Source organism: Catharus ustulatus, chromosome 3 (assembly GCF_009819885.2).
Source record: "Catharus ustulatus isolate bCatUst1 chromosome 3, bCatUst1.pri.v2, whole genome shotgun sequence".
In the NCBI taxonomy this organism is placed as follows: domain Eukaryota; kingdom Metazoa; phylum Chordata; class Aves; order Passeriformes; family Turdidae; genus Catharus; species Catharus ustulatus.
In genome coordinates this window covers 92887972-92913011 of record NC_046223.1, presented here as the reverse complement: position 1 = coordinate 92913011, position 25040 = coordinate 92887972, and the positions used below count along the sequence as shown (strand labels likewise).

Here is a 25040-nt window from a genome sequence, read left to right as displayed (position 1 = left end):
GCAGCAAGAATCGACCCAGATCTTCAACTTAATGCAACAACTCTGTTTGCCACACTTTTGGGGGAATTTTGAGACTCAACCTGTTGCATAAATAACTGTCTCTATACCTAAGATTAGCTTCATAAATGCTTTTTAGTTCAAGTTTCCTTAATCCAATTTTTAAACATGAAATTACCCTATAATCTGTTTTCACAAACACCATCATCTTAATTGAGAGTAGCATCAGAATATATTTATGCTTGTGCTGAAGACTAGCCAGAACAAGTCATCTAGAGGACTGTTCCATGAGGAATTAAAACATATATTTTCCAAAACACTTACATGGACTCTATATACACAGCCAAGTTATGATCCAATACTATAATACATTTCCATAAGCTTTACACCCTCACACACATACACAAAATAGTAGCATTTTAATTTTAGTTACTTTTTTTTTTTAAATCCTGCAATGTAAAAAACAGTCTAAGAAAAAATTTCTCTGATAGTACTGAAATACTAATAAGCTGAACAAAGAAAAAGAACAGGTGCTCTCCTCGTACATCTCTGGTGAAAGAAAAGGGAAGCCATATAAATAATTTATATCCCTGATACAAGATCAATTATGATAAATGTTTGAAAGATGAGAAGCATAAGAATCTTTAATTTTCAGCCCACGTGTTATTTTTATATTCAAAGAGCTATATCAAACTGATTGCTAAACTTTTTCTGTTAAAGGTAGACAAGTTTTCTTTATGACAAAACCCTGTGAGAGAGCTGCAAGTCCCATCACCCAGGACATGTCACTTCCCACTTCTCTTTGGAAAGCAGAATCCCCAGCCAGAACAGATCCACAGTGCAGGCTGGTGGAGGATAAAACGTTCAGGACAGAGGAATGTGGTGTACATCTCAAAGACACTACACCAGCACAGTTAACTGTTTTGTGCAGCATCAAATCAATGCCCACATCCTTTTCAACATAAAACTCAGGGGATTTGCCCAATGTGCAGGTATTTGAATTGTGGGGTGAGAAAATACCACTATTTCTGTTTCTCAGCTTTTTTTATCCATTAGATGCAAGATAATTTTGTTATCCTGCTATTCTGTCTCTCACAGCACACATTTATTAACCTTGTGATTGTTTCTTATGTTCTGAGGTTTCCTAAGTATCACAAAGACAACCATCTTCCCCAGTTTATCTTTCTAGAAATCATGGACACTTCAGAGATGAACTCACAGTGGATATGAAAAAACTGGCACAGAGCTGTCAAAACAGGAAAACCAGCAGTACACCTTATGCATCTTAGTTCTGCCACTGGCTGGCAATTACTGCGAGGATTAATTATTTAGTACATACTGTGCCAGTCATCCAGGTACAGGGCAACATAATAAGGGATTTCTTCCAACACTCTGAGCAGCAGATGTGCATCTAAAGTGCTGTATTTGGGCAACTGATGTGAGCAAGTATGTTCACTCAAAGCATCAGATCACTTCTTCCAAAAGGAGCATCTTGCGCTCCTCAAGAGATCCTACATTGACACTTCAGGAAAAGCTTGAAAAATCACCTCTTTCTAACTAACACTTGGGCAACTCTTGTCTCTCAACAAATATAACAAATTCTTTCAACTTGCAATAAACAAATATAAGAACTTCATTGCTCCTTACTGCGACATTCAGCCTCCTTCAAAACACATAGTACCACAAATCCTGGATGTTGATTAGGGTCCCTGGACAGATGTGTGCAATCTACTGAGCCCATAGAATCTCACAACAGTTCTTGTGGTTTTTCAATAAAATCACAGAATTGTCAGCCTGACAATTTACAAGGTCCAAACACAAAGTAGGTTACATGCTGCCTCAGGCAACTTTTTGCAATATACCCATATGAGTGCGGCAGATTTGATAATCTGGGCATGAGAAGAGATTCTTTAAGGAAGACGTGGAAAATGCTGAGTGGTTGAGGTGCATCTGACAAAATTTAAATAAGAAAAGCAAAATGGTTTCACCAGTGAAAAGGAGACAGAGTAAACGTCTGTTTCAGAAGTGATTCATCTTCTGATCTTCATCTTCTGGTATGTATATGGTGATGTTTGTGGTAAGGAAAGTTCCATTCTCCTTGACATAAGCATCAGATATTTTTATATCACCCTTTTCCAGCAACCTTATGCTTTGCAGCCTTGGGGAATCTCTGCCCCAGCACCAGTAAAAACCAGCTTTTAATACTGTAGCAGCGACAAAGCTTGAATCCTGATCCCAGACCCCACATGTTAGACGCTTGAGAGAGAGAGAGAGATGAAGACCAAGAAGATGGCTGTCGCCTCCAAAAGCTTCCACTTGGATCCCCACACTGTTCTGCTTCCATAAAATTCCCTGGCCCACCAGGCTTGCCCTCCTCTGTGAGCTGGCATCACAGCACCTGTCACCACTGCCTACAGTCTGCCTGGTTCTTCCCCTAACAAGGAAAGAAGAGCATGATTCAGCTGCCTGGTCACCTACCTAATAAAGGGCTGGTTTATGTTTGGTTTATGCACTTGGTCTCCCTTCTCCAGAAGGACTAATGTTTGCTGGCCAGTCCCCCACAGATGTCTGTACTGAACACCCTCAAGCAGTCCTAGATGCCAATGCTTAGTGAACCAAAATTGCCCGTAATGCTCTCTTGTTTTGCCATCAATCACAGTAGAAAAGCCATCTTCCACAGAAAACCTATTTCTTCCCATTTTTATTGATATTAGTTGTCTTGATTGTAGAACAAAATCTATAGTTTTACACACTAATGGCTGCTAACAGTTATATGATAGAAAGGGAAGGACTGTCACTTCTGCTGCTGGAAGTAAAACCAGCTTGGTCTTGACTAGGATGGATAGCAGATGAACAGGTCACCCTCTAACACTGCCATACCTACGTCCTAGTAGAGCCTGCTGGAGTAGGACAAGGAGCAAGAGTTTTAAATTGAAATAAAGCAAATTTAAACCAGATATAAGGAAAAATTTTTTACAGTAAGGGCAGTGAAACAATGTAGCAGATTTCCCAAAGAGGTGGATGCCCCATCCCTGAAAACATTCAAGTTCAGGTTGGATGGTTTCTTTGTCCAAGCAACCTGATCCAGTTGATGATGATGCTGCTCATTGCAGGGGGGATTGGACTAGATGGTTTCAAGTTGTGTCAGGGGAGGTTTAGGCTGGGTATTAGAAAAAGGTTCTTCACCCAAAACATGGTAAGATGCTGGCTGCCCAGGGAAGTGGTCACAGCACCAAGCCTGACAGAATTCCAGAAGTGTTTGGGCAATACTCTCAGGCAGATGGTGTGGTTCTTTGGGATGGTGCTCCACAGAACTGGGCGCTGGACTGGATATTCCTTGCAGGTCCTTTCCAATTCAGCTTATTCTGTGATTTTAAAGGCCCCTTCAAACCCAAACTGTTCCAGGATTTTATGATGATTCTACTAAAACAAAGAAGAATCACACCCTTTATTCTTGATTAGAAGCAAATATGGCAGGAAAATAGGGCTGTGCCCATTTCTGTGCACACAGTGAGTGCACACCCAGCATTCACATAGATCAGACTTTCATGTCAGGATGTAGTGTGTTCCAGACCAGCACCTAAAATGTACAGAGCACATTCTCAACTGAAACAGTGTGTGAAGAAGCAGAAACAAACATTGCTGTGCTACAGAATCTAGAAAAGAGGCAAAATAGAAAGGAGAGAGAATATAATCAGATCAATCAGGAACAACTCAAAGTAACGCCCATGTACTGGAGGCCACCAGGAAATCCCTGAGGCAGGTGAGGTAATCACTGTGGCCCTGGCAAGATGCATGACTCAGAAACAAGGCAGAGTTTTGTGCTCACTTACTTGCAAAATTACCCATTTTTTTACAGGGTCAGGAAAGCAGACTACTATAATCAAATATCTGCCTTAAAAACATCAGAAGTCTCCCTTTCTACATCATAATTAAGCTGAACTTATCATTGTGAGAACATGCCAAATTAGACCTTTCCTTATGGTTTCCAGAACAGGTAAAATTAGAATCAAATCTAAACCATATTTATTTTGAATAACTGAAGTTCAGTTGACAAGTCTTCATAAAATCAGTGTCATTACCCAGAATTTATCAAGAATTATAATATTACAGCTCCAGCTGAGGTTGTTCAGACCACATTGCCTGGGAAAGTCTTTTTCAAGTACTGCTCTCCTTACTTCTTTAAGCAAGGTTAATTAAACACCCAGCTCAGACATAAAGCATTACTGATTTTTCAAAGGAAAAATGCAAAAAGGTTTAAAAGTTAGAACTGTAAGGGATGTGTTTCAGGGGAAAAAAAGGGTCAGGCCTTAATTACCAGTGTGGTCACAGATAAGTCCAAATGACAGCTGGCACAAGGCCACTGTGAGTTTCACAATAAACTTCAAATTCATTCTTAAAGAATCTGAGTCAATGCCTGTGGAAGAAAGATCTCTTAGAACTCTGACTCATTTCAGTAACAGTAAAACAATTTTCACCAAGATAATAGATAAATAGTTAAGAGCCTCTATGACTACAGTGTTCCACAGCAAATGCCATCAGCATTCAAAGAGCTGAAAAACTTCTGTGGCCACTGTTGAGATTCTGACAAAGTAAAGGACCAAAAAAAAAAAAACATTAATACAAAAAGTTGTATTTGTGTACAAAAATAAAGACTTACTAGCCTGACACATGCGGCATGATTTGTGAGAAACACTCTAAAATCCTGAACAAACTGTAACAAGATCCACTAAGAAGCATGTAATTGTCAAAATATGAGATGTGTCAAAACATTCCCCCGTGACTGAACGGCAAGGAAGTTGTTTCTCCAAACATCTTCAAGAGTACTTATTTTACTCTAGAGACTTCTCACATTGCCCCATGTGAAGGATGAGCTGGCTCAGCAAGGGCAGGCTCACTCCCCAGGTTCTCTCCCCGCTCCGTGGGGCAGTGGGTGCTGAGCTGAGCTCCATGGCCAGTTTGGTGCCATGCCAAGAGAGCAGGGAGCCAAAGCTCCGTGCAGAATGACACACACACTGACAGCCTCCCCAGGTCACCCTGCTCTTTTATCTCCTACTCTGAACCCAAAACTTCTTGCTGGGGAAAAACCTGAATTCCAAACATACACCCTGCTCACAGTCCTTGTTTTGTTTGTAATCCCATAGTAAACTTCACCCATTCTGTTAAAAATAACCAAGCACGCAGGTTTAATGAGGAGGATTGACCCTTGGTTAGGAGGACTGGGGCAGAGTCAGGCAGGGCAGGGGCAGTCGGAGAGCTGGGCTGCAGGTGATGCTGCAGGTGATGTTGTTCCAGCACTGGACACCCTGCCAGCCAGGCTGGCACACACACTCCTGACAGGTCTCTTCTGTCCTCCTGCTCACTTGCAAGCAGAGTCTGGCAAATCCAGTTTTAGGCCTAGTGGTTCCAAAACTCATTTTCACTCTTTTCTCTTGCTGGACAGCCTAATAATCACTCTGCAAGAAATAATTCTTGCAGTTCACAGAAAATAAACAGTTCTTTATATCATACTCAGGAGTAGTTTTTCTGTCTGAATATGTTTCTGGATATTAATTCTCAAAAATAATAGAGACAGCTAATGTTACTCAATTTCATAAAATTCCTTTATGATTTTATTAAGGCACATTTAAGCAAGTCACCTTTACAGAGTGAATTAATCATCCCTGATCTCTGTTTACAACAGATGTTTCCTAACTGAAGATTCATCCTTGACTGCATCCTTGGATTCATCCCTCACTTTCTCATCTGGCCAATACTTTACACTCTATTATCATGACAACAATAACATCCTTTCAGTGTTTCATCCCCCTAACTGCCTGTCCTTGTATCTCAAATCAGACACTTTTTTTCCCCACATTAACCTTCACGTTTCTCCCAGACAACTCAATCATCCATTCCTTTCACATTCTCTATTTTGCCCCTGCCCTCAAATATTCCACATGTCTCTGGATAACTCTACTAATCATAAAGTATTTCTATGGCTTTAAGGTATAAATATACTGTGTCTCAATTTTAAAAAATTCATTAATACAGCCATTGCTAAATATCCATGTATTTTTCTTAACTTCCCACATTTTTATTTCATGAAATGCATTCCAGTATTTTCCTAATCTCCAAATCAGCAAGTATGTAAGCAAAGGTATAATCCTTACATATATATCAAACAGTAGGACATAAACACACACATTGAGGAGTCCTTTTGTGGATTTTAGTGGATGTGTGATATTCAAAACAGCATCTTTGTACAGAAGAACTTCAAGTAAGTGTCCTAAATGTCAAAAGTACTTTCTGCTTTCTTTCCTACAACAAAAAAACAAAAAACAATTGGCTCCACCAACATCATCAAAATGAGCCAGATTGGAAGGGACCACAGTGGGTCATTTGGTCCAACCCTCACATCAGGGTCACCCAAGAACACATTGCACAGGATTGTGTCCAGATGGCTCTTGAATATCTCCAGTAAGGGAGAGTCTACAATCTGTTCCAGTGCTTGGTCACCCGCACAGTAAAGTTCTTCCTCATATTCAGGTAGAAGTTTCTGTGCATCAGTTTCTGCCCATTGCCTCTTGTCCTATTGCTTGGCACCACCAAGAAGGCCTGGTCCAGGTCCTTGATACCCATCCTTTAGATAATCATGCATATTGATTAATTCCCTGAGTGTCATCTCTTCTTGAGGGTCAACAGGCCCAGTTCCTTCAGCCTTTCCTAGTAAGAGAAATGCTCCAGTCCCTAAATCACCTTTTTTGCCCTCTGTTGGACTTTCTCCAGGAGCTCCATGTCTCTCTTGTACTGGACACATCTCAAAACACTTTGAAGAATGGGTTGGAAAGTTCTTTCCAACCAACACTGGCCCAACCACTCAGGATATCCTCTCAGGTCCCACTCCACTTACTTATTACCATTATCAGGGCACTACCCTCTCTGCTATTAATCCTTGGCACAGGCTTGGTTGCCTGCTTGTAAATTTGCATATTGGGTTCAGCAAATCCACTTCAGTGAAGCCCCTGCAGATTCACAAGCAGAAATGCCTATTTACTAACACAAAATGGATATCTACTCCATCACTGCTACAATTTAAAGTTCTAAAATATAAAGTCACAGAGATGTCCAGCAAGTTTTAGAATCTACCACACTGAATTAACCTTCATTTTGTGGATAGCTCTAAGAGAACATGAGGGGCTGATGGAACCTCATATGAGGTTGTATGTCGCTCCACTCATACTCCCAGCCAACAATACCTTCTGCACCAGTTGTGATTTCAAGGCACAGCATGTCCATCTCTCCTCCCTCTTTTGTGCCACTCTAATCCTTTTAGATTTTTCTTCAAATCAATACACTTTGTTCTGATGTTTTTGTGTATACAAGTAAAGATATTTATGAATTCCAGAAACACCTAAAATCAAAATGTGACTCACAATCTGCTTAAAGCCTCGCTTGTGACATCTGTTCTCCCATTTAAACATTTTATTTACAAAGGTATAAGTGCAATAAACAATTAACGAAGAACATAAAGCAAACCTCACTAAGCTCCTCTCAGTGGAAGGTCCTTGCTCATGGGTGCTGCCTCCCAGAGCCAGATGATGCTGCAGCAGCTGACAGCACCCACGGCAGCAACAACCCATGGCACTGGCTCTTCCCAGCACCAGTTCCAGCTGCAGCTGCAGCCATTGTTAATGACAGTACCCCAGCAGGCTCTTATCCTTTCATTCAAATTTTGTGACAGTAATCTGCTAATGAGACTACATGTGGTAGCATGTAAAAAAGCACAGACATACCATTTGCACCACTTCTCCCTTGTCCACCTGCTTTAAAAGACCAGATGTTCCACAGCCTCTCCAGGGAGACAAATTACCCTGCAAGGTCCCTAACCCCTCATTCTTTTCTTCTCCTTGGGAGTGAGGCATTATGCTTATTGGAATTGTGGACTTCTGGAAGTCCCCTGTCTCCTCTGAATTCTTAAATAGAATGATAAAATGTTACAAACAAGTTAGTTACTAACTGTTGGATAAATAAAAGGTGTGTGACAAGGAAACGTAACTTACCAAATATTCTACAATCTGCTGTTTCCTTATCTGAATTTCACACTCATCTGATTAAAACATATTTCATCGAGTCAGTATTTTACAGAACAAAGAGACCAGAGTAATGCAGACATCTCCACGTTGGTCAAACCTTTTTTTTTCCCTATTCCTTCGTAATGTATGCATACTTCTTTTTTCTTCATACTCTGCCATAATTATAGAGTCTTTCTCCTGTGATCTTCCATGTCACATTAATTAATTCCTTGTACTTCTCTGATTTTACCCCACCTTGCTTTATTAACTCCTTTATACAAACCTTTAGTCCTGCTGGTCTTATTTCCAATTCTTGTACAGCTCCGTTGTATTTCACACACCTTGTAAGCAGCAGTATTTTCTATACAATGTCTCCTATCTATTCTGCCTGTCTCTAGCCTGGCTTTGTGCCTCCTACACAAAAACATTCAATAGCTGCCAGATCTCCTGCATTTCTGCCTCTCCGGTATTACTTCCCCAGGAGACCCTACCTATTGCTTTCTCCAGTTCATTATCTTGCTCTCACTTCTCTCTTTGCTTTGTAAAGTGAACCTGGGATTTACAACCACCCGCTTCCAAATTACCTTCCTTTTTTAAATTTGGAAGCAGTCCCTCCCAGCCAGTCCAGACCTATCTAACTAGGCAGCTTTGACAGCAACTTTCTGAATCTTCTGGCAGGTTGAAGGTCTCTCTGGCTGCCATCTCACTCCCAAAACTTGTCCACACCAGAGGGAGCCACCACAACTCCTGCAGCAGGCAGGGAACAGAACAGCAAGCATGGTTTGCACACCTGCTGAGGACGAGCTGTGCCACACAAATGCCTCTTACATAGGCTACTGAGGGCTCCTTTGTAGGTGTTCAAATGCAGAATTCCACATTGTCCCTTCTGTGAATTATGAGGATAAATGATTTCCCCCATCACTAAACAGTTCTGTCTTTCCAATGCTAAGTTGGTGGCCAAAAATGCACCATCAACTGCCTCGATTCCCCAACCAACAGCAGCCATACTGCCTTTTTTTTCCTGCTTTATATTTGGCCACAGGGTTTCAATACACCCAGTCCTCATCACCCTTTCTGTTTCCAACTTGCCCTCACCATTACTGGCCTGTACTACATGTTGTCAAATGTAGCTAACCAGGGAGGAATTGTTTAAAGTACACAAATGTAATGCTAATAACATTAAACTTAGCTCAAAACTAACCCTCACCAAAGGCAGTACACTCTAAATAGGCCTGAAGAAGGTAAAAAAGTACTAAGGCTGGTTGAAAAAAAATTATTCCAATTAAAATAAAGGTATTTTAAGTAGATGAGCATTGTTAACATTATGTGATTACCTTTAAATGTCCCTGTTCAAAGCAACATAAACACCTTTAACAGAGAGCACATTTCCTTTCAGGAAAAACGTGTTTATTCTGATGCCTTCTAAGGCCCTCATGCAGTCACACATGTACACTGCCTCAGGGCAAGCCTTGCTTTCCAGAGTATGTGAAATATTGCTGTAGAACAAAATACTTACGTAGTTTTTATGATTAAATGTTTGAAGTTGCTCACTGTCTGGGGTCCACATACTGGGGCAAAAACTGCTCCCAGTGGAGCCAATGGCACAGTTACACCAGCCCAAAGGGAGCTAGATCAAGCCCTAGTACTTCTAAACTGATATATAAATTATTATTAGATACAGATACATCAAAAGTATATCTAGATAAAAATAAGCCCATGCATAATTTAACAATTAATTTAAAAGTCAAGACTTCATTGCAAATGCTAGAATTTTATCTCCTGCAATCTCCAAGGATTAAATGGTATTAAATAAAATCTATGCTGAGAGTTAATTGCAAACAATGGACAGAACAAAAAGAGAATGAATTAATACATTAATATATTAAGTCTATAATAGGAAGTACATTGATTCCAGTGGTTCTAATTCATCATGCAGTCAATGCATGGCAGACTTAGTTCTCCTTATACTCATTCTTTCATGTAAGAGCACCTATATAAAACAATTTCTTAAAAAACCACACATAAAAGCATGTGCTCAACTGGTTCAGTAGGGTTGCATGCCATAAAATATCAGTGTGCTCAAGCTATCCTATATTACATGCATATTTAATTTACTGGTTTCAGTTATTCTCTTTCCTGTTCCCATTAGTCATGAAGTCTGAATGCATTAAAGAGGATCAAATAAAATTAGTGGTACAGTTTTTATTGACTGTAATTTGATTGTTTATTTATTTATTTATTTGCTTGCTGGCAGAGAGATTCTTGTGATGCAATTCATCATTAGCCTTTAACACTTTTCTCCAGCTTTAACTTGTGGCGTTTGTCACTACTTCTCGCTGCTTCCTGGTGACTCCCTCACCTAAACTTTGATTAAACACTAAAAAAGTCCCCAGTTTTCTTGCTGAGCTGCTTTGCAAACAGCTACAGATTATACTAAGTAGTGTGGTTTACCACAAGTGGAGGATTTTTGAAAAAAATTGTGCACAAAATAAACTAATATTGTGCATATTTCCAGGGAAAATAACAAAAACTCCTTTACACCATTAACTGATTATATAATTCAAGAGTTATTTTAAATTATTTTTTAGGAGTATGTCTCAGAGAAAAAGCACTTCAAGACCTTTTAGAATTGGTCCTGAAAATACAACAGCAAAAATTTTTAGGAGAAAAACTGAAATATTCTTCTGTCCACCGTAAGACTGTAGGCATAGTTAAACAACTGAATTCCATAATAGAGGAGGAAACACTGACACTTTAGCTGTACCCAATGCCTAAAGCAAGCTAGGAACCACATTGAAGTGAAATTTTATGGAAGTTGCACCCAATGCATTTTGCTGCAGCTGTCAGAATAAACTGGGAGAAATGCAAACAAAGCTCATTTAGACGCACCAGCACAGCAAGGAATCAGTCTTATTTTATTTAACAGAGGGGGTAAAAAAGTAGCTTTTTCTGAGTGTGTTTCAAAATTAAAAGGTGTTAAATTGAGCATTTTTTAAAAAGCTGCTACCATTAGATTAACACCAGGTGCCTCATCCTTTAAATACCAATGTAGAGCTACAAAGTACGCATTTCTAAAAGCAGAGGTGGGGAATTTTACATGACATTTTAACTGCATGGCTAAAAAAGAAGATACTGTGAGTAGTGCTATCTAAAATAACAGCCACTAGTGTCAGTAAAGTGCCAGCTTTCAGCAAGGAATGACTGTGTTCCATCAGGAATAGTCAATCCTGCTGCCATTAAGGCCGTACCTGAACATTTCACAGAGCAATTGACCTAAGAGGCCATTTGCAAACTGTGTGCTGCCTGAAGGACACACAGGAATCAATAACTTCAGGTTTCTCTTCTGAATTATTCATTCAGTCTTTGCACAACAAAAAGCTGCTCTCTCTCGGTAATGCACTACCACTGAAACACAGCACATGGTTTTGAACACTAGGCTTTAAAACAGTTTTCAAAAGCATTTTATCCTGCTACCTAAAAAAACCTGGTTAATAACACCTTTTAAAGTGAATTTTGGAGCAGCTAATGTCTGTGAAGGGATGCTGCCCATTGCTCCCATCAGCAGCTTGTTTCTCCCAAGGTAGGGTCAGCCAAGGGTCCCAAACCCACACTCTGGGTGGCACCAGGTGGCTGGGCTCCCTGTCAGTGCCATGGACAGGACATCTGTCCTCTCCAGGGAGCTGCCCAACCACCCAGAGTAATGCTAGATATTGCTAGAAGGCCAATTAAGAGGCTCTCTACAACTTTTTCTACCATGAAAAGGAAGAAGCAGTTTCCCTTGAAGGGAGGATACCTGGGTGTTCACTATACCACTAGCCAGTCTCTGCTTGCCTTGCCTCTAGTTCTATTTTCTGTTCATCATAATTTCTGATATAAAAAACAAAGTATTTCAAAATAGCCCATTTAATCTCTCAGGACTAAGACCTGGCACGACAAAAATATTTTTTAACTTACTTGAAAAAGAAAATCGACAAAGAGGAATTGATCTGCTTTTATTGTTTTCATCAACAGCTTCTTTTATTTTCTGACTTTTATCTCATCCTGCACCTGTGTTTCACACTTGCCTCACTATTTTCTTAAGTTTTGGTGTTTCAATTTCAAAGAATGTCAGAAGGAAGTTCTGGGCTTTCATGGAAGCTAGGTTTCTCCTTGGTTGCTTTAGGACCATAAGAACACTACATTAGAATAAAACTTGCAGCCACAAATTTACCTGTTCTTGTCACATCAAGAGTAACTTACTGCTCCAGCAAGATTTAACACCCTATTTTTACAGCAGCAGAGTGAAATACTTGCCGGAAGCAGAGGCTGCTTTATACAAGGGAGGAGATCTCTACCCCACCACACACTACACTGGCATGTGAGTTCTCCCTGGAAGCTCATACCACAGCAGCAGGCGAGTCTAAAGTCCAATATCTCACCTCTCCAGTCTGTATGTCAACAAGACATAGAAGATAACATTTAGACTGGAGCCACACCATCAGACAGCAAACAGTAGCCTTAGCAAGTCTAAAGCTTCAATCAGTCCTCAGAAAATCTGTTGTTAATTCAAAAGAAAAATTCCAGCATTAAAAAAACTTAGAGACAGTCCACTTGACCTTAAACTGTGGAATTCAAAGATAACTTAAACAGCTGAATTTTGCAAATAACACATTATGTACCTGTCAGAAAGTAGGTATCTCAAGAACATGAGCAGGAAATATTTCTGCAATGACTATGTTTCCATTTTAGCAAAGCACACAACATGCTTTACTACTCAACTAAACTGACAAGGGACTAACACTGAATTTTAAATTTTATACACTTACATGCTTTGAATCTAATGCAACTAGAAATGGACAACAGACAGCAGAAGGGAAAATATTTAGCAGTCATCTTGTTGTTTGCAGATACTCAGTATATCCCAGAAATATAGAACTCAATCAGAAGAGTGACAGTAGGTTTCCATGCCATTCCCCAACAAAAGATGGGAACTCTTAGAAGCATCATTGCCGCTGACTTAGAATAAAACCTCTTGAATACACTGCTAAAACATGTAAATTTGGGACTTTCTCAAGTCCTGCAGGAGAATGAGTTTAGTTAGAATGAGTAAGGAAAGCACTAAATAAGAAAGGAAAATGTGAAAATAGATGAGAAGAAAAAAAAAAAAAACCAAAATGATCAGGGGACAGAGAAAAGAAATAGGAGAAAGAAAGTAAAGAACACAAATAGGAGAGAAAAAAGATTCAATTAAAATGTGATTCATCCCCATGCTCATAGTGGGGTAATGTCCAGATGTGTGGTCTGGTCTTTCCCAAGATCTCTCAATTTTCATTATCATCTTTTCTGCTTCTTGTTGAACCCTACACATGACAGACACAGCACACTGGATTCCTTCTACAGTCAGCGGAGCAAAAGCATTCCTAGGATACAATTCATCTTCTCCTTAGGTAGATGTCTTAGTGAAGGGACATTTAAAAAGGGCCTGTTCCCTCAGCTATCTACTAGAGAAGTCTGGGTAACCAAACAGACCTATTGCAATGCCTGACATGAGAAAATTTCCATCTTGGTTTGTCTGGAACAAGGTATTGGCAGTGAATGTGCAAATACGAGTTGCATATGATTTGTATTAAAAATGAGGTGGTTGAAACTGAGGGTTCAAGTTCAAGTCAGTGCACTGACCAGGAGAGGTCCACTGTCTCTGCTAGAATGCACTTATTTACTGTGCTACTTTTTCTACATTCCCTCCACAATGTAGTGTTTTCTAAATATGCCCTTATGTCTTAAGATTGGTTTTAATTTCCACACAAGTCACTGTTCTAGAAACACCATTTAAGAACAAATCTGACAACTGTATCATCACCTGTTTTTAAATTATTTCCAGGAGTTGCTACACAAATTCCAAGTTAATGGAAGAGCTATAGCCAAACTATACTTGTGTGAGCTAGCAACACTTGAATTCTAAAGTGAATCTGAGATCAAAATCAAGGCCAGCAACACAGTCAACCCACCCCATCTGTCTCATCTACCTATATCTATTCCTCTGCAATCATCCAACCCAGAACTATTCGAAAATGAAGGCCTAAGGCCATTGACCTTGCCAAGCAATGCAAAAGGATTTAGAGTGAACTCTTTACCCTCATTCCCTTATGGCTTTAGAGTCTAAATCTTTTTTAAGCTGCTCCCAAGAGGCTGACAGGACGGCAATGATGACTGTGCATGTTTTAGAAACATGTAAAATGAAATTGTATAGAAATTTCATTTTCAGTACACCGCTCTTCTGTAAAATAAGGCACTATTTTTAACTCATATTAAGGGATTGCTCTCCAAAAAGCTTCAGAAAACTAAAGATGCATTTTTAAAATACACAAACAGGAATACACAAAAACATGAGTAGACCCTATAAACATGACAATAATTACCCTCAATTAGATGAAGAGATGCCTGATGGTTAATTTGGATATTGCATTTTACTGCCAGAGTACTGGCAAATTTCCTCGATTTTTTTTTTCCTTCAAATCTAATTTCTCTGAAACATTCTACAATGGATACATTTCTTATATTATAAGCATGTGGAAAAATTCAGAAAAGGAAGGCTGCAGAACTGCCTTCTGTCTTTTCTCATTAGCAAGTAAAAGACTTCAGGGACATGGGGCCATTTGGATGTTTCAGGAATACAAGGAGAAGGCTTTTGTACAGAAGGGGGGTGCCTAGAGCAGCTGTTTCTAGATACAGCACGTTTCCCTTGGGTCTAACAAATTCACAAAGGAAAACCTATTGGTATGAGTAGTTGTGTGAGCCCAGACTCACCCTGCCCACAGAAGGGTTGTACGCTGCACAGAGACTGATGGCAGCACCACTCCTGATGGCTCAGCCATGGTGACAAGGACCAAAAGACCTCTCTGCAAGAGAAGTCTCTTGCAAAAGACAAAATTGAGTCCATCTTCAGTTCCAAGCCTGCTCATTTTCACACATCACATCATTTCCAAGAGCTACATACATTTCAAAATTTTAGAAGATGTGAAACAAAAAAGGTAGGTTCAAACATCCACATCCCTGTAGAAATTCTTTTGTTTCAGTGTCCAATAGTTCTCAAATACCCACAAGAATAGCCACAAGAAAGAGAGAAATAGTGAAGTTGTTCCCTAAAAACTGTTTTTCTCTAAACATGAATACAAGATCTTTCCAACAGTATTTGAACATTGCACTCGTTAATTAAATCTCAACTCTGACAGTTTGCAGATACATTTTTATTTAATGTGACTCTAACATGAACTCAACCTCGGAGTGGGGGGGTATATCAAAGGAAGTTATGTCAAGTAATTATACAATCTGTTTCTCCAGAGAAATGTCTAGGCTAGACAGCTGGCACTGAAACAGCAGATTAAATTTAGAACTGAAGGGCCATGCAGTGAAGGTGAAATCGCGGCTTTTAGTTCTCTGTCAACTAAAATCTGTACATGTTGTTAAAATAATATGCTCTGTCCCTGAAGCAAAGTTCACTGCTATTCAAAAGAAAGATATTGAAAAGTGGACTTTTGCCCCTGGAAAACCTTCATATCTAATCCATGAGCAGCATATTGATGCCACAGGATGATCCAGAGATCTTACAAGGTCATTCCCCCCTCCTCAGCAATTTTATTTTCTCCATTTGCCTTAGCTGTGGTTCTACAGCCATGACACACTAATTCCAGAAATGAGCCAAACCTTACAGAATGAAATCAACTTTGACTCATTTTAATTTCAAATTCAAGTACTCAATTAGATCACCTTGGGCAGCATTTCCACTCTTCCATGACTCCTCAATGACAAAGCACATGCATAAACCTCCCAATTTAAGATCTTCCTTATATTAACACAGCTGCATCCTGAAATCAAACATGTAGTGGAAGACACAACCACTGCTGTAGCAATCAGTCATCCAGACATGACAGAAATAACAACTGACCTTCATGAGATGCTGATTTATCCATTTTGTGAATGTCTTCTTTTGCACTTTGTCACGCTCATCTAGAGGTAAAAAGGAAAAACAAATGTTTTAACAGCTCTACAAATGATGCAGATTTTTTATTAAGATCTTTATAAAATTAATTTTCTAATAAATTTTAAAGACAGAATAGCCTGCAAAAGCTCCAAAATGTCTAACCAAAATAATAGCATAGAAATGGTTTTTTTCAGCACACCACAGCATGACACAAAAAAGTTTCTTGACATTCCAGGTGGGTTCCTCCAGAGCAACAGCTACTCAGGTATTACAGTATCCTACTAACAAAAATCTAACTGCCTAGAAGAGGTCAACTGGCACTCAAAATGTACTGAAAAGGTCATGGCAAACTTTTAAGAACTATAAATGCTACTCCCAGTCTATATAATCAAATTACCACTAATGCATTAGGCAATAGAAAATTTGTTGCAATATGAAAGCTAACTTTTTCAATCATTATGCTTTTCAACTGGAATAGCACCCTTGTTTAAACACACAAGGACCAGTTACAGCTTCAGTCAGAGAAAGGACTCTTAACTCTCTACAAAATAAACAGGGATGTCCACTGACCCAGATATGGGACCCAGCCACTGCCAGCAGTTTCCTCCCTGGCATGGCAGTTAGCATCAATGATTGCCCACAAAATGCTGTGGAGAAATAATAAAAGTAATAGACTCAGGGTAAGAAAGCATCCCACTTAAGGGTATGAGTATATGTATGTATTCTGCTGAGCCACACTGGAGAAAATCTAACCACCACCCCAGCACAAGAGTCATCTCCAGCTATTTGAGCAGGGCCACAGCCAGTAGAACTGCTACAGAGCCTGGTCAGAGCAGGAGCCACCGTGCATTAGGACTGGGACCACCTGTGCAAGCCTAAAATAGCAAGAGCCCTTCTGCCCTGTAGGACACAAGTGCAGCTGTTTCATTGACTCAGGCTATTTGCAGTGTGGCTGAGAACAAGCAATGAGCTCAGGTAGCAAAACAAGATCCCTGTGTACCCACTGCCATCACTAAAAGACTGAACCATGTCCTGTATTTTACATTAAAAAATACTTTTTTTGGGTTGGTCAAATATAACAATAAATTAAAATAAATTTGCATAAAGTCTTTCAAGGACTTTCAACTCTCTGGTGTGATACTGAGGTCTTTCAAAACAGTGAGACATTATACAAGAGTCCATCCTGGGCCAAAGTGAGCACCAGAAGGGGTTCCTAGCAGTACTGAGAAATGAGTATTGGGGAACAGGAGCAAAAACAAAACAAGTAAAAGCCTGTGAAGCCTTTGAACGGTCCTCTTATGTGACTCTCAGACTTTCTACAAGTTCATTCATATCTTTGCATTTAATAGTCACAGACACTTTTTTTTTCTGCTATTTTTTCTATCTTTTAAACACACCTATAACTTTCATAGCCACAGTTTACTGTGGCAATGAATTCTTCAGGCAGCATGTGTAGTGTACTTGTACATCTGGCTCTGTAAGAAGAGTTGCTGTTTCCTAAATGCTTTTTCCACACTACTTAAGATATCCTAAGCTCCTGACATATGCTTTCTTCCCCTATTTCACAGCTCTGCAGTCTCTTATTCAACTTGAAGACCCAAATAAAGAAGAGAAAGCGAAACTAGACAGCAAAGCTGTACTACTGGGAAAAAAATAGGGCAGATTAAGAAAATATTTTGCTATACATACATTCCTTCATAGCCTTCATCTAGCAAGACACCATTTCTGATGTAAGTTATTTATCATAATAAGCAAATGTAGAGAACAGAAAATCTCAGAAATAAAACTCCAGAAACACTTTCACTTTTAACTGTTTCATCATGAGCAGCTGTTTTAAAAAGAACACAAAGTTTCTCAACTGCAGAATTTCACAATGTACAAAATGCCTTTTTTTACTAAGATAACCCCATCTAGTTTTGACCAAGTACAAAGAAATTTACATTTTGGGAAATGTTACTTTGACAGTTAAGAAACCAAAAATATTGAAAAAAAGCACTTTCTTATATGTCATTAGAATAGGAAGTCACTATTCAGTTCAACTCTATTTTCAATTAAAATGCTAATGTACATGAAAAAATTGATCCTTTATATATATAAATACAAACACTCAGAAAAATTCTGTAACTGACAGACCCAAATGCGTAAGAAGGAAGAAAGCTGACACCTGTCATCTCGTGAAAAACCAGTATTAAAGGGGGAAAAAGGTCACCAAAACACCACAAGTGTGATTTTAAATCAAAAACCCGAATGCCCCCAGAAAAGCGAATGCACGTGAACAGAAAAAATACAGTGTCACAGTGTTCAGTATGCTCGAGCTCAGAGCAAATCCAAGTCCCCAGATGAAGCAAAAACAGGTAAATGACCACATAAACACCAGCTAAGAAGGAAACGCACAGAAAGCTCCCGGAGAGAAGCTTCCCCCCGAGAGCTCTGCCCTGTCCCCCGGCTGCATTACTGACCCATGCAGCACATGATTGCCACCAGCTCTGCACTCTGCTCCTTCTTATCCTCACCACACTCTCTCATTCTGCCCTTCAAATCTCCAGAGTTTCTTCTCGTTTCGGGGAAAGGAGAGCAAAGGAGTGACCAGGGCTTCTCCTGGTTGACACAGAGTAGCAACACCCCTTTTTAAAAAAACCAGGAGCAAACAGCCCATGTGCTGCCAGAGTAATCAAAACTGCGAGCCCTCTGGCTTTAACTCACGAGAAATAAATTAAGGATCTGTGTTTGAGGGGTTTTTTTTAAACTTTTGGGCACACTAGTATATATCTGAGTACAAATATTGAGCCATCGAAACAAGGAAGTCTGTTTCTACCTCTACCAGCAGTGAGCAGCAAGGAAAAAGAGAGTCACCCTGAACCCAGTAGCTGGATACTCAATAAGCCAAGGTAATTTAAGAATGCAGGTGAAGCAGAAGTGAAGATAGAAAGCACATATTGCTAGATTGTCTGATCTATTGATTAGCATAATAAACCCTCTGTGGTTAATTAATCAACTGAAGCTTGTCTGCTTTTACCTGCAGACATTATTCTGATATATCAGACAAACTCAAAGTCTTTTATGCTTTATGTGCCTGGAAAGTAGCTCAGTAAAATGTCAGCAGTCTGAATAACCCACTTTATGAACCTACACTATAAAACAGAGGCATCTCAAGAAGGTTTCAGATTAGAACATTTGGACTTAAAAAACAGTTGCTGCAAGTAAGGTCTCCTTCTGCGTTTTTGTCATTCCTCAGTTCCAAGCACAAACTCAGGAGCCAGATCCTTCTAACACCAACACTGCTTTCCACAAACCACTAAAAATTACACGGCTCACACTGTCTGGAAGTCTGAACAGTTTCTCTGGAAGTCAAGTTCACTAACAGGATTACACCAAAGGCAACATATGGCATTGATGCCTTTTCAGTGCTCTCCCGGGGAGAATCACAGACCTGCGCAGGTTGGAGAAGACCTTTAACAGCTAACAAACAACTGCCAAGTCCACCACTGAACCATGTCCCTGAGTGCCACATCTGTAAGTCTTTTAAATTCCTCCAGGGATGGTGATTCAATTACTTTCCCGGGCAGCCTGGTCCCATGTTTGACAACCTTCCCGTGAAGAAATTCCTCCTAATGTCCAACCTCAACCTCCCCTGGTACAACCGGTACAACGAGGCCATTTCCTCTTGTCCTGTCACTTGTTGCTTGGGAGAAAGGACTAACCCCACCTTGTTACAGCCTCTTTTCAGGCAGCTGTAGAGAGCAGTAAGATCCCCTCCGAGCCTCCTTGTCTCCAGGACAAACACCCTCAGCTGCTCCTCACAGCACTTGTGCTCCAGACCCTTCCCCAGCTCCTTTGCCCTTCCCTGGACTCCCTCCAGCCCCTCAGTGTCTTTCTCACAGTGAGGAGCCAGAACTGGACACTGCACTCGAGGTGTGGCCTCAGCAGTGCTGAGCACAGGGGGACAATGCCTGCCCTGCTCCTGATGGCCACACTATTGCTGGCACAGGCCAGGATGTCACTGGCCTTCCTGGCCACGTGGGCACACACCGGCTCATGTTCAGCCACTGTGAATCAGCACTCCCTGGTCCTTTTCCACCAGGCAGCTTTCCAGTCACTCTGCCCCCAGCCTGTAGCTCTGTGTGGGGCTGTTGGGGCTCACATGCAGATGCCACTGAGTGGTCCTCTCTACCTCAATGCAAACTTGAAATCTTCTCTGAGCAACCACACCAGATGCCACCAGCTTGAATGAGCAGAACAATGTGCCTGTCTCCCCATTGACATAAGGAAATGCAAATGAGTGCAGGAATACAAACTCCTAATTCTCCACCTGAGCTGCCAATTTCTACACTGCCTTCTTCATTCTAATGGTGACAATATCCAAGTCTACACCTAGTGACAGACAGAAAAAGAAATCTTCTTTTCTATGACAGCTTTTGGCATTGCTAAGCTGTATTTGCTTCTCTGCTGATATTGGTTTGCATACATGAATGAATCAACAGGTTTTTCTTCATTTGCCGAGGTATTTGCAAAAGCCCTGATAGGCTTATTTCCTATATTTATTTAAGAAAACTCATGCCATACTCATATAACTGACTTACATTTATACTCATATACAAATGCACTAGTTTTTCTATACATATTGTTGCTATTTATAATATGTACTGTATTTTAATAGTACCTTTTTAGAAAACTAACATCTGTAGCATAGATGATACTAATTTAAGAAACAGTTATTGAATAATGTATTTCATGTTGTTGTTGAAAATGGAGCACCAATTCATTCTTTTTTTTTTTTTTCAAGCTCTAAACACTAAATTCATTCCATTATAGGTTTTTTCTCTGGTATTGCTAACATTCCTTCTGTAAGCTAGACCCTGGTATGTTCAACATCATATTCAGAAAACATAATTAATGTATGGTCTCTTGGAGAACCTTTAGTTTTAGGGCATTACCCATAAACACACAACATGTAGGAAATAAGGAACAAATCCAATTCTCCAGTCCGTGGTAAAACTCCTTATCTTTGGAGGCTCCTGCTCATCCAAACTTGACCTTAACTTCTCACAGGCCTTCCATGTCTATACCAACTATTCATTCTTGCTCATTAATTAGGAACTGGCAGACATTCAACATGCCTGTCACCATCTGAAACAGTCTCCAGGAAGGTAAAATCTCAGTTCAAACAAGGCTAGTCTGAAAAGTTAAAACTAAAGGTTTTTCCAAAGGGAAGGGTTGAACAACCTCAATAACAAGTAATCATCTTTCATATAATTAGTGAGTATTCTTAATTATAGCGTTACTTAGATCAATTTGGGACAAAATAAAATAAAACTGTTATGAAAGTGTATGAGTACTGACCAATGCTATGAACTGTCTGCTGTTGGGTCAAGTTTCCATTAAGACACACACCATGTAAAATCTTACACACTTTAGCAATGCCCTTTCCATAATAAAAAAATACATATATCCTTTCTACTGTAAAAATACCAAGCTATGGTAAGGTCCTGCAGAAATTCTAAAATATTGAAAAAATACACTTGGGGGTTCAGGTGGTTTTGTATATTCAACCCCAGTACAGTAGTCAAGACAAACGAGTCTACAAAGGTGACAGTTGCAGGACCAAACCCAAACCTCTGAAATACTTAACCACTTAAAGTGACAGAACTGGAATTGCAAAGTACACTTAGTATTTATCATAATAATTTAAGTTGTTGGCTAAAGGATCTCTAAGTTCTTGCTATCTTCACCTTCAAAATCCTGGGCAAATATGGTAGTTTTCATAGTAACCTCACATGAGAATCCAGCTTCTTCTTAGGGATTTGTTTCCTCTAACAGAATATTTTGCTCCAGATAGCACTTGATGCATTTTATTTCAAAAGAATACTTCATGCATTTTAATGCATAATGGTGCTGTTGAATGGAGACATCTGTCAAGCTTAAAAGCAACATCTTATATTTTACCTCCTCTGTAATTTTTTTTATTGATCAGCTTCCTCTTGGATTTATGAAATCAGAACTTGTAATATTTCATTTATATCCCTGTTGGTATACATCTATCAGGACAGTTTAGGGAATAATGTTAGTGTTTGTAGGAACTTGTCGTGGAGTCATCATCATATTATTTTTTTGTTTGTTTTAGGATTGAATGGAGGCCTTGACAGCCAAATACAAAATAAGTGGATAATTAAGAGACAGACTGATAAGGTACACAATTTAAATATAGAAGAAAGATAGTATGGGTATGGATCCAGAGAGAGGCATGGTTCACCTATGAAAAGGAAGAATTCAAACTAAATATATATATATATAAAATCATACATATAATTAACAAGTCTAGATAGTGAAAGAAGAGAGTGAAATCTCTTATCTCTGGATAAAAGATTTCAGAAAAGACATAATAATGGGGTTACATCCTATTGAAAGAATGGTAAAAAAAAAGAAAAAATTTCAGGAGGCAGTAGGGCAGACAAGCACTACACAAAGGATCCTTACACATAGATATAGCCTACTATTTAAGAAATGCAAGCAAAAATGAATGGTGTTAGGCATTCATAAGTAAGGAACAAACTCTTGAAATTCATTATTTAATTGAGGGTCACATCAAAATAATGAAAACCTAAACCCCACTTTTAAAGTCTTATTCATTCAGGTGAAATTATTTCATTTCTCTTTACCACTTTCTGCTTATTCCATCACTTCCACATTCATGACAAGTTTCAACTCCAGCTCATCTGGCCTAGAGATGGGAAGCTTCAGCTACCACTTATGTGGTCCACACCTACACAAAGAGGCATGAAAGATGCTGCCTCTACACATATGCACATGCAGCTTTTCAGAGTAAAAGATGAGGCACAAGGAGCTGCTCTCTCACTGTGCTACTCCCACATATCTGAAACTTGCAACTGATGCAGCACCACAGGGCAGTTAGGTTATGCAAAGTTTCCATCAGCAACTAGAATAACCTAGTGGAAAATTCTCACATTCAAAACATTTTTCATTTATGTTTAAACCCTTGAAGAAAAGCTTGCATTATGTGCTGGTGTTTCCATCACTGCTAGCAATATTTTTAACCGCACAGCCCCCAAGGATGGGAAAAGTTTCACTGGATCCTTCTGTACTGTTCCCAAGACATTCACTCCCAGACATTCATCCCCGTCAGAGGGGGACACTGGTGAGGTAAAACAGGGCTTCCCCAATGTTTGTCACAGTCAGCTGCCACCCTCACAAACAGGAATTTGAAACTGGCATCATCTATCCTGTGTTTTTTCAGAAAATGTATCCCACTCAACTACTGCCCTCTGATTAGGTTTGCACTGATCTGGTAAGGTTCTTACAAAAGAGTGACTCCTCTTCTGCATTCTCCTAATCAAATCAATTCCCATAAAGCTTCACTCTATGTCATATCAGATGTACACGCAGTTATGGAAGAATTTCAAATTTACACCTATCCTAAGCTTTGCACTGTTAATTTAAATAGCAATTAAATGCAAACTTCAGTTTAGGTCTTCTCCTAATTTTTCTGGTTGCCTCAGTCTGTGAAGAATTTAAGTCTCTCTCCAGTTTAATTTCCTCTGAAATTTTGATTAAATCTCTTACACATTGGGATGAAAGGTCACATATACAGCTCGTCTGATTACAAAAATGAATCAGAATAAAAAGTTTTGCCCATTTATTCTGAAATCTGATTCCCTTCATGTCCTATTTTTATTAAAAACTGTGAACTATACACACTAAGAGTTGAGGATGAACTAGAAATTATACTGTTTTCTTCAAATTTCAGTCAAATAAGACCAAACTCACACTCATTGTGAAGTTAACAGCTAAATTTCACTAAGTAAAGCCCCCTTTAGCTCCTATGTCATTAAGGTTCAGCCTTCCTTAACTAAAAAATAATGTTTGCAACCTCTGACATATTTTTTCAAACAGAATATTTATATTTCTCTTTTGCAAAATAGTATTGGAAATTTTATTTGCCACATCGTTTCTGAGTATACATTCAGCTATAAAAATGCAAATGTTTTCAGAAAAAATGCTCTTTAAAGAAATGAGCCATGTAATTTGTAGGCTGAAAGTGAACTAAATTTGGCTACAGAACATAAATGCATCAAAGACTGGCAAGTCTTATAAAAATTGGTAGAAAACACATAATAGAGACTACAAGGATTGAAAATAAACTAGGAAACTTCAGCTTTTTTTTTGCATTACATTTAGTCATCACTCAAGAGGGCTTCCCAATGAAGTTGTCTTGAATGCAACAGCTGCACACATAATCCACGATATTGTCTTTTCATCTGTGCTTTACTTGATGCATATTTGTTCAGCCAACTCCAGTGACCCATTTCAGCAGCTTCCCAACCTTCCAAGCAAAGGACTGAAACAAAAGTGCAGATTAATTCATGGAGAGAAGACTTAAAATATTACAGAAGTTTAAATGTTGTGATCTGGAACAATACTTGTCTTTGAAACTCTGCAATTCTTTGCAACTAAGTATCACAACCTGTTTCATTAATATGCCTATCCATTAAAATCTGAAATTAATTGCTTTGTTACATTAGGAGCATATTTGCAATGAAATCAAAAGACTTACGAAATAAAATAAGTCCTTAGTCACATGTAAACTGTTCTATTTGCTCTTACAAAAGGCTTTGCAAAATACAGTGCTCTGAAATATATGTTGCTACTTTGCTGTAAAATCAAATCCAACATTTAGATTCTCATGCCCACAACAATCCATTAAATGATTAGATGGGCTTATCAGGTTCTCATATACATACTCAACAATAAAATCATATCAGTAGCTGCACCATCCCCTCCAGCTGCACACACACAAGTTCTTGGTTTTCTTCTTACACAAAAGACAATTCTATAATCAAACAAATTAGCACAGTTCCTGAGTCTGTGTAAGATACTGCTGTAGCAGAAAGAACTCCAAGAGACAGCCAGAAGGAGAAGATTTCTCTGGAGTCCCAGGAGCTCAAGCCGCCCACATGGCATGGGCACACTTTCTTCCTCGACACATGGAAGACCTCAGAGTCCTGCTGACAGAC

General features: G+C 39.3%; 1 protein-coding gene across 15 annotated transcripts in view; it reads right to left on the bottom strand.

The window, feature by feature from the left end:
* Positions 1–25040, bottom strand: part of DST (dystonin) — a 295125-nt gene that overhangs the window by 184350 nt on the left and 85735 nt on the right. For all 15 annotated transcript variants that reach the window (XM_033054020.1, XM_033054008.1, XM_033054006.1 and 12 more), the window contains one exon: positions 15976–16037. In XM_033054020.1, coding sequence (XP_032909911.1) covers positions 15976–16037 — 62 coding nt within the window. The remainder of the gene's footprint in view (positions 1–15975; positions 16038–25040) is intronic.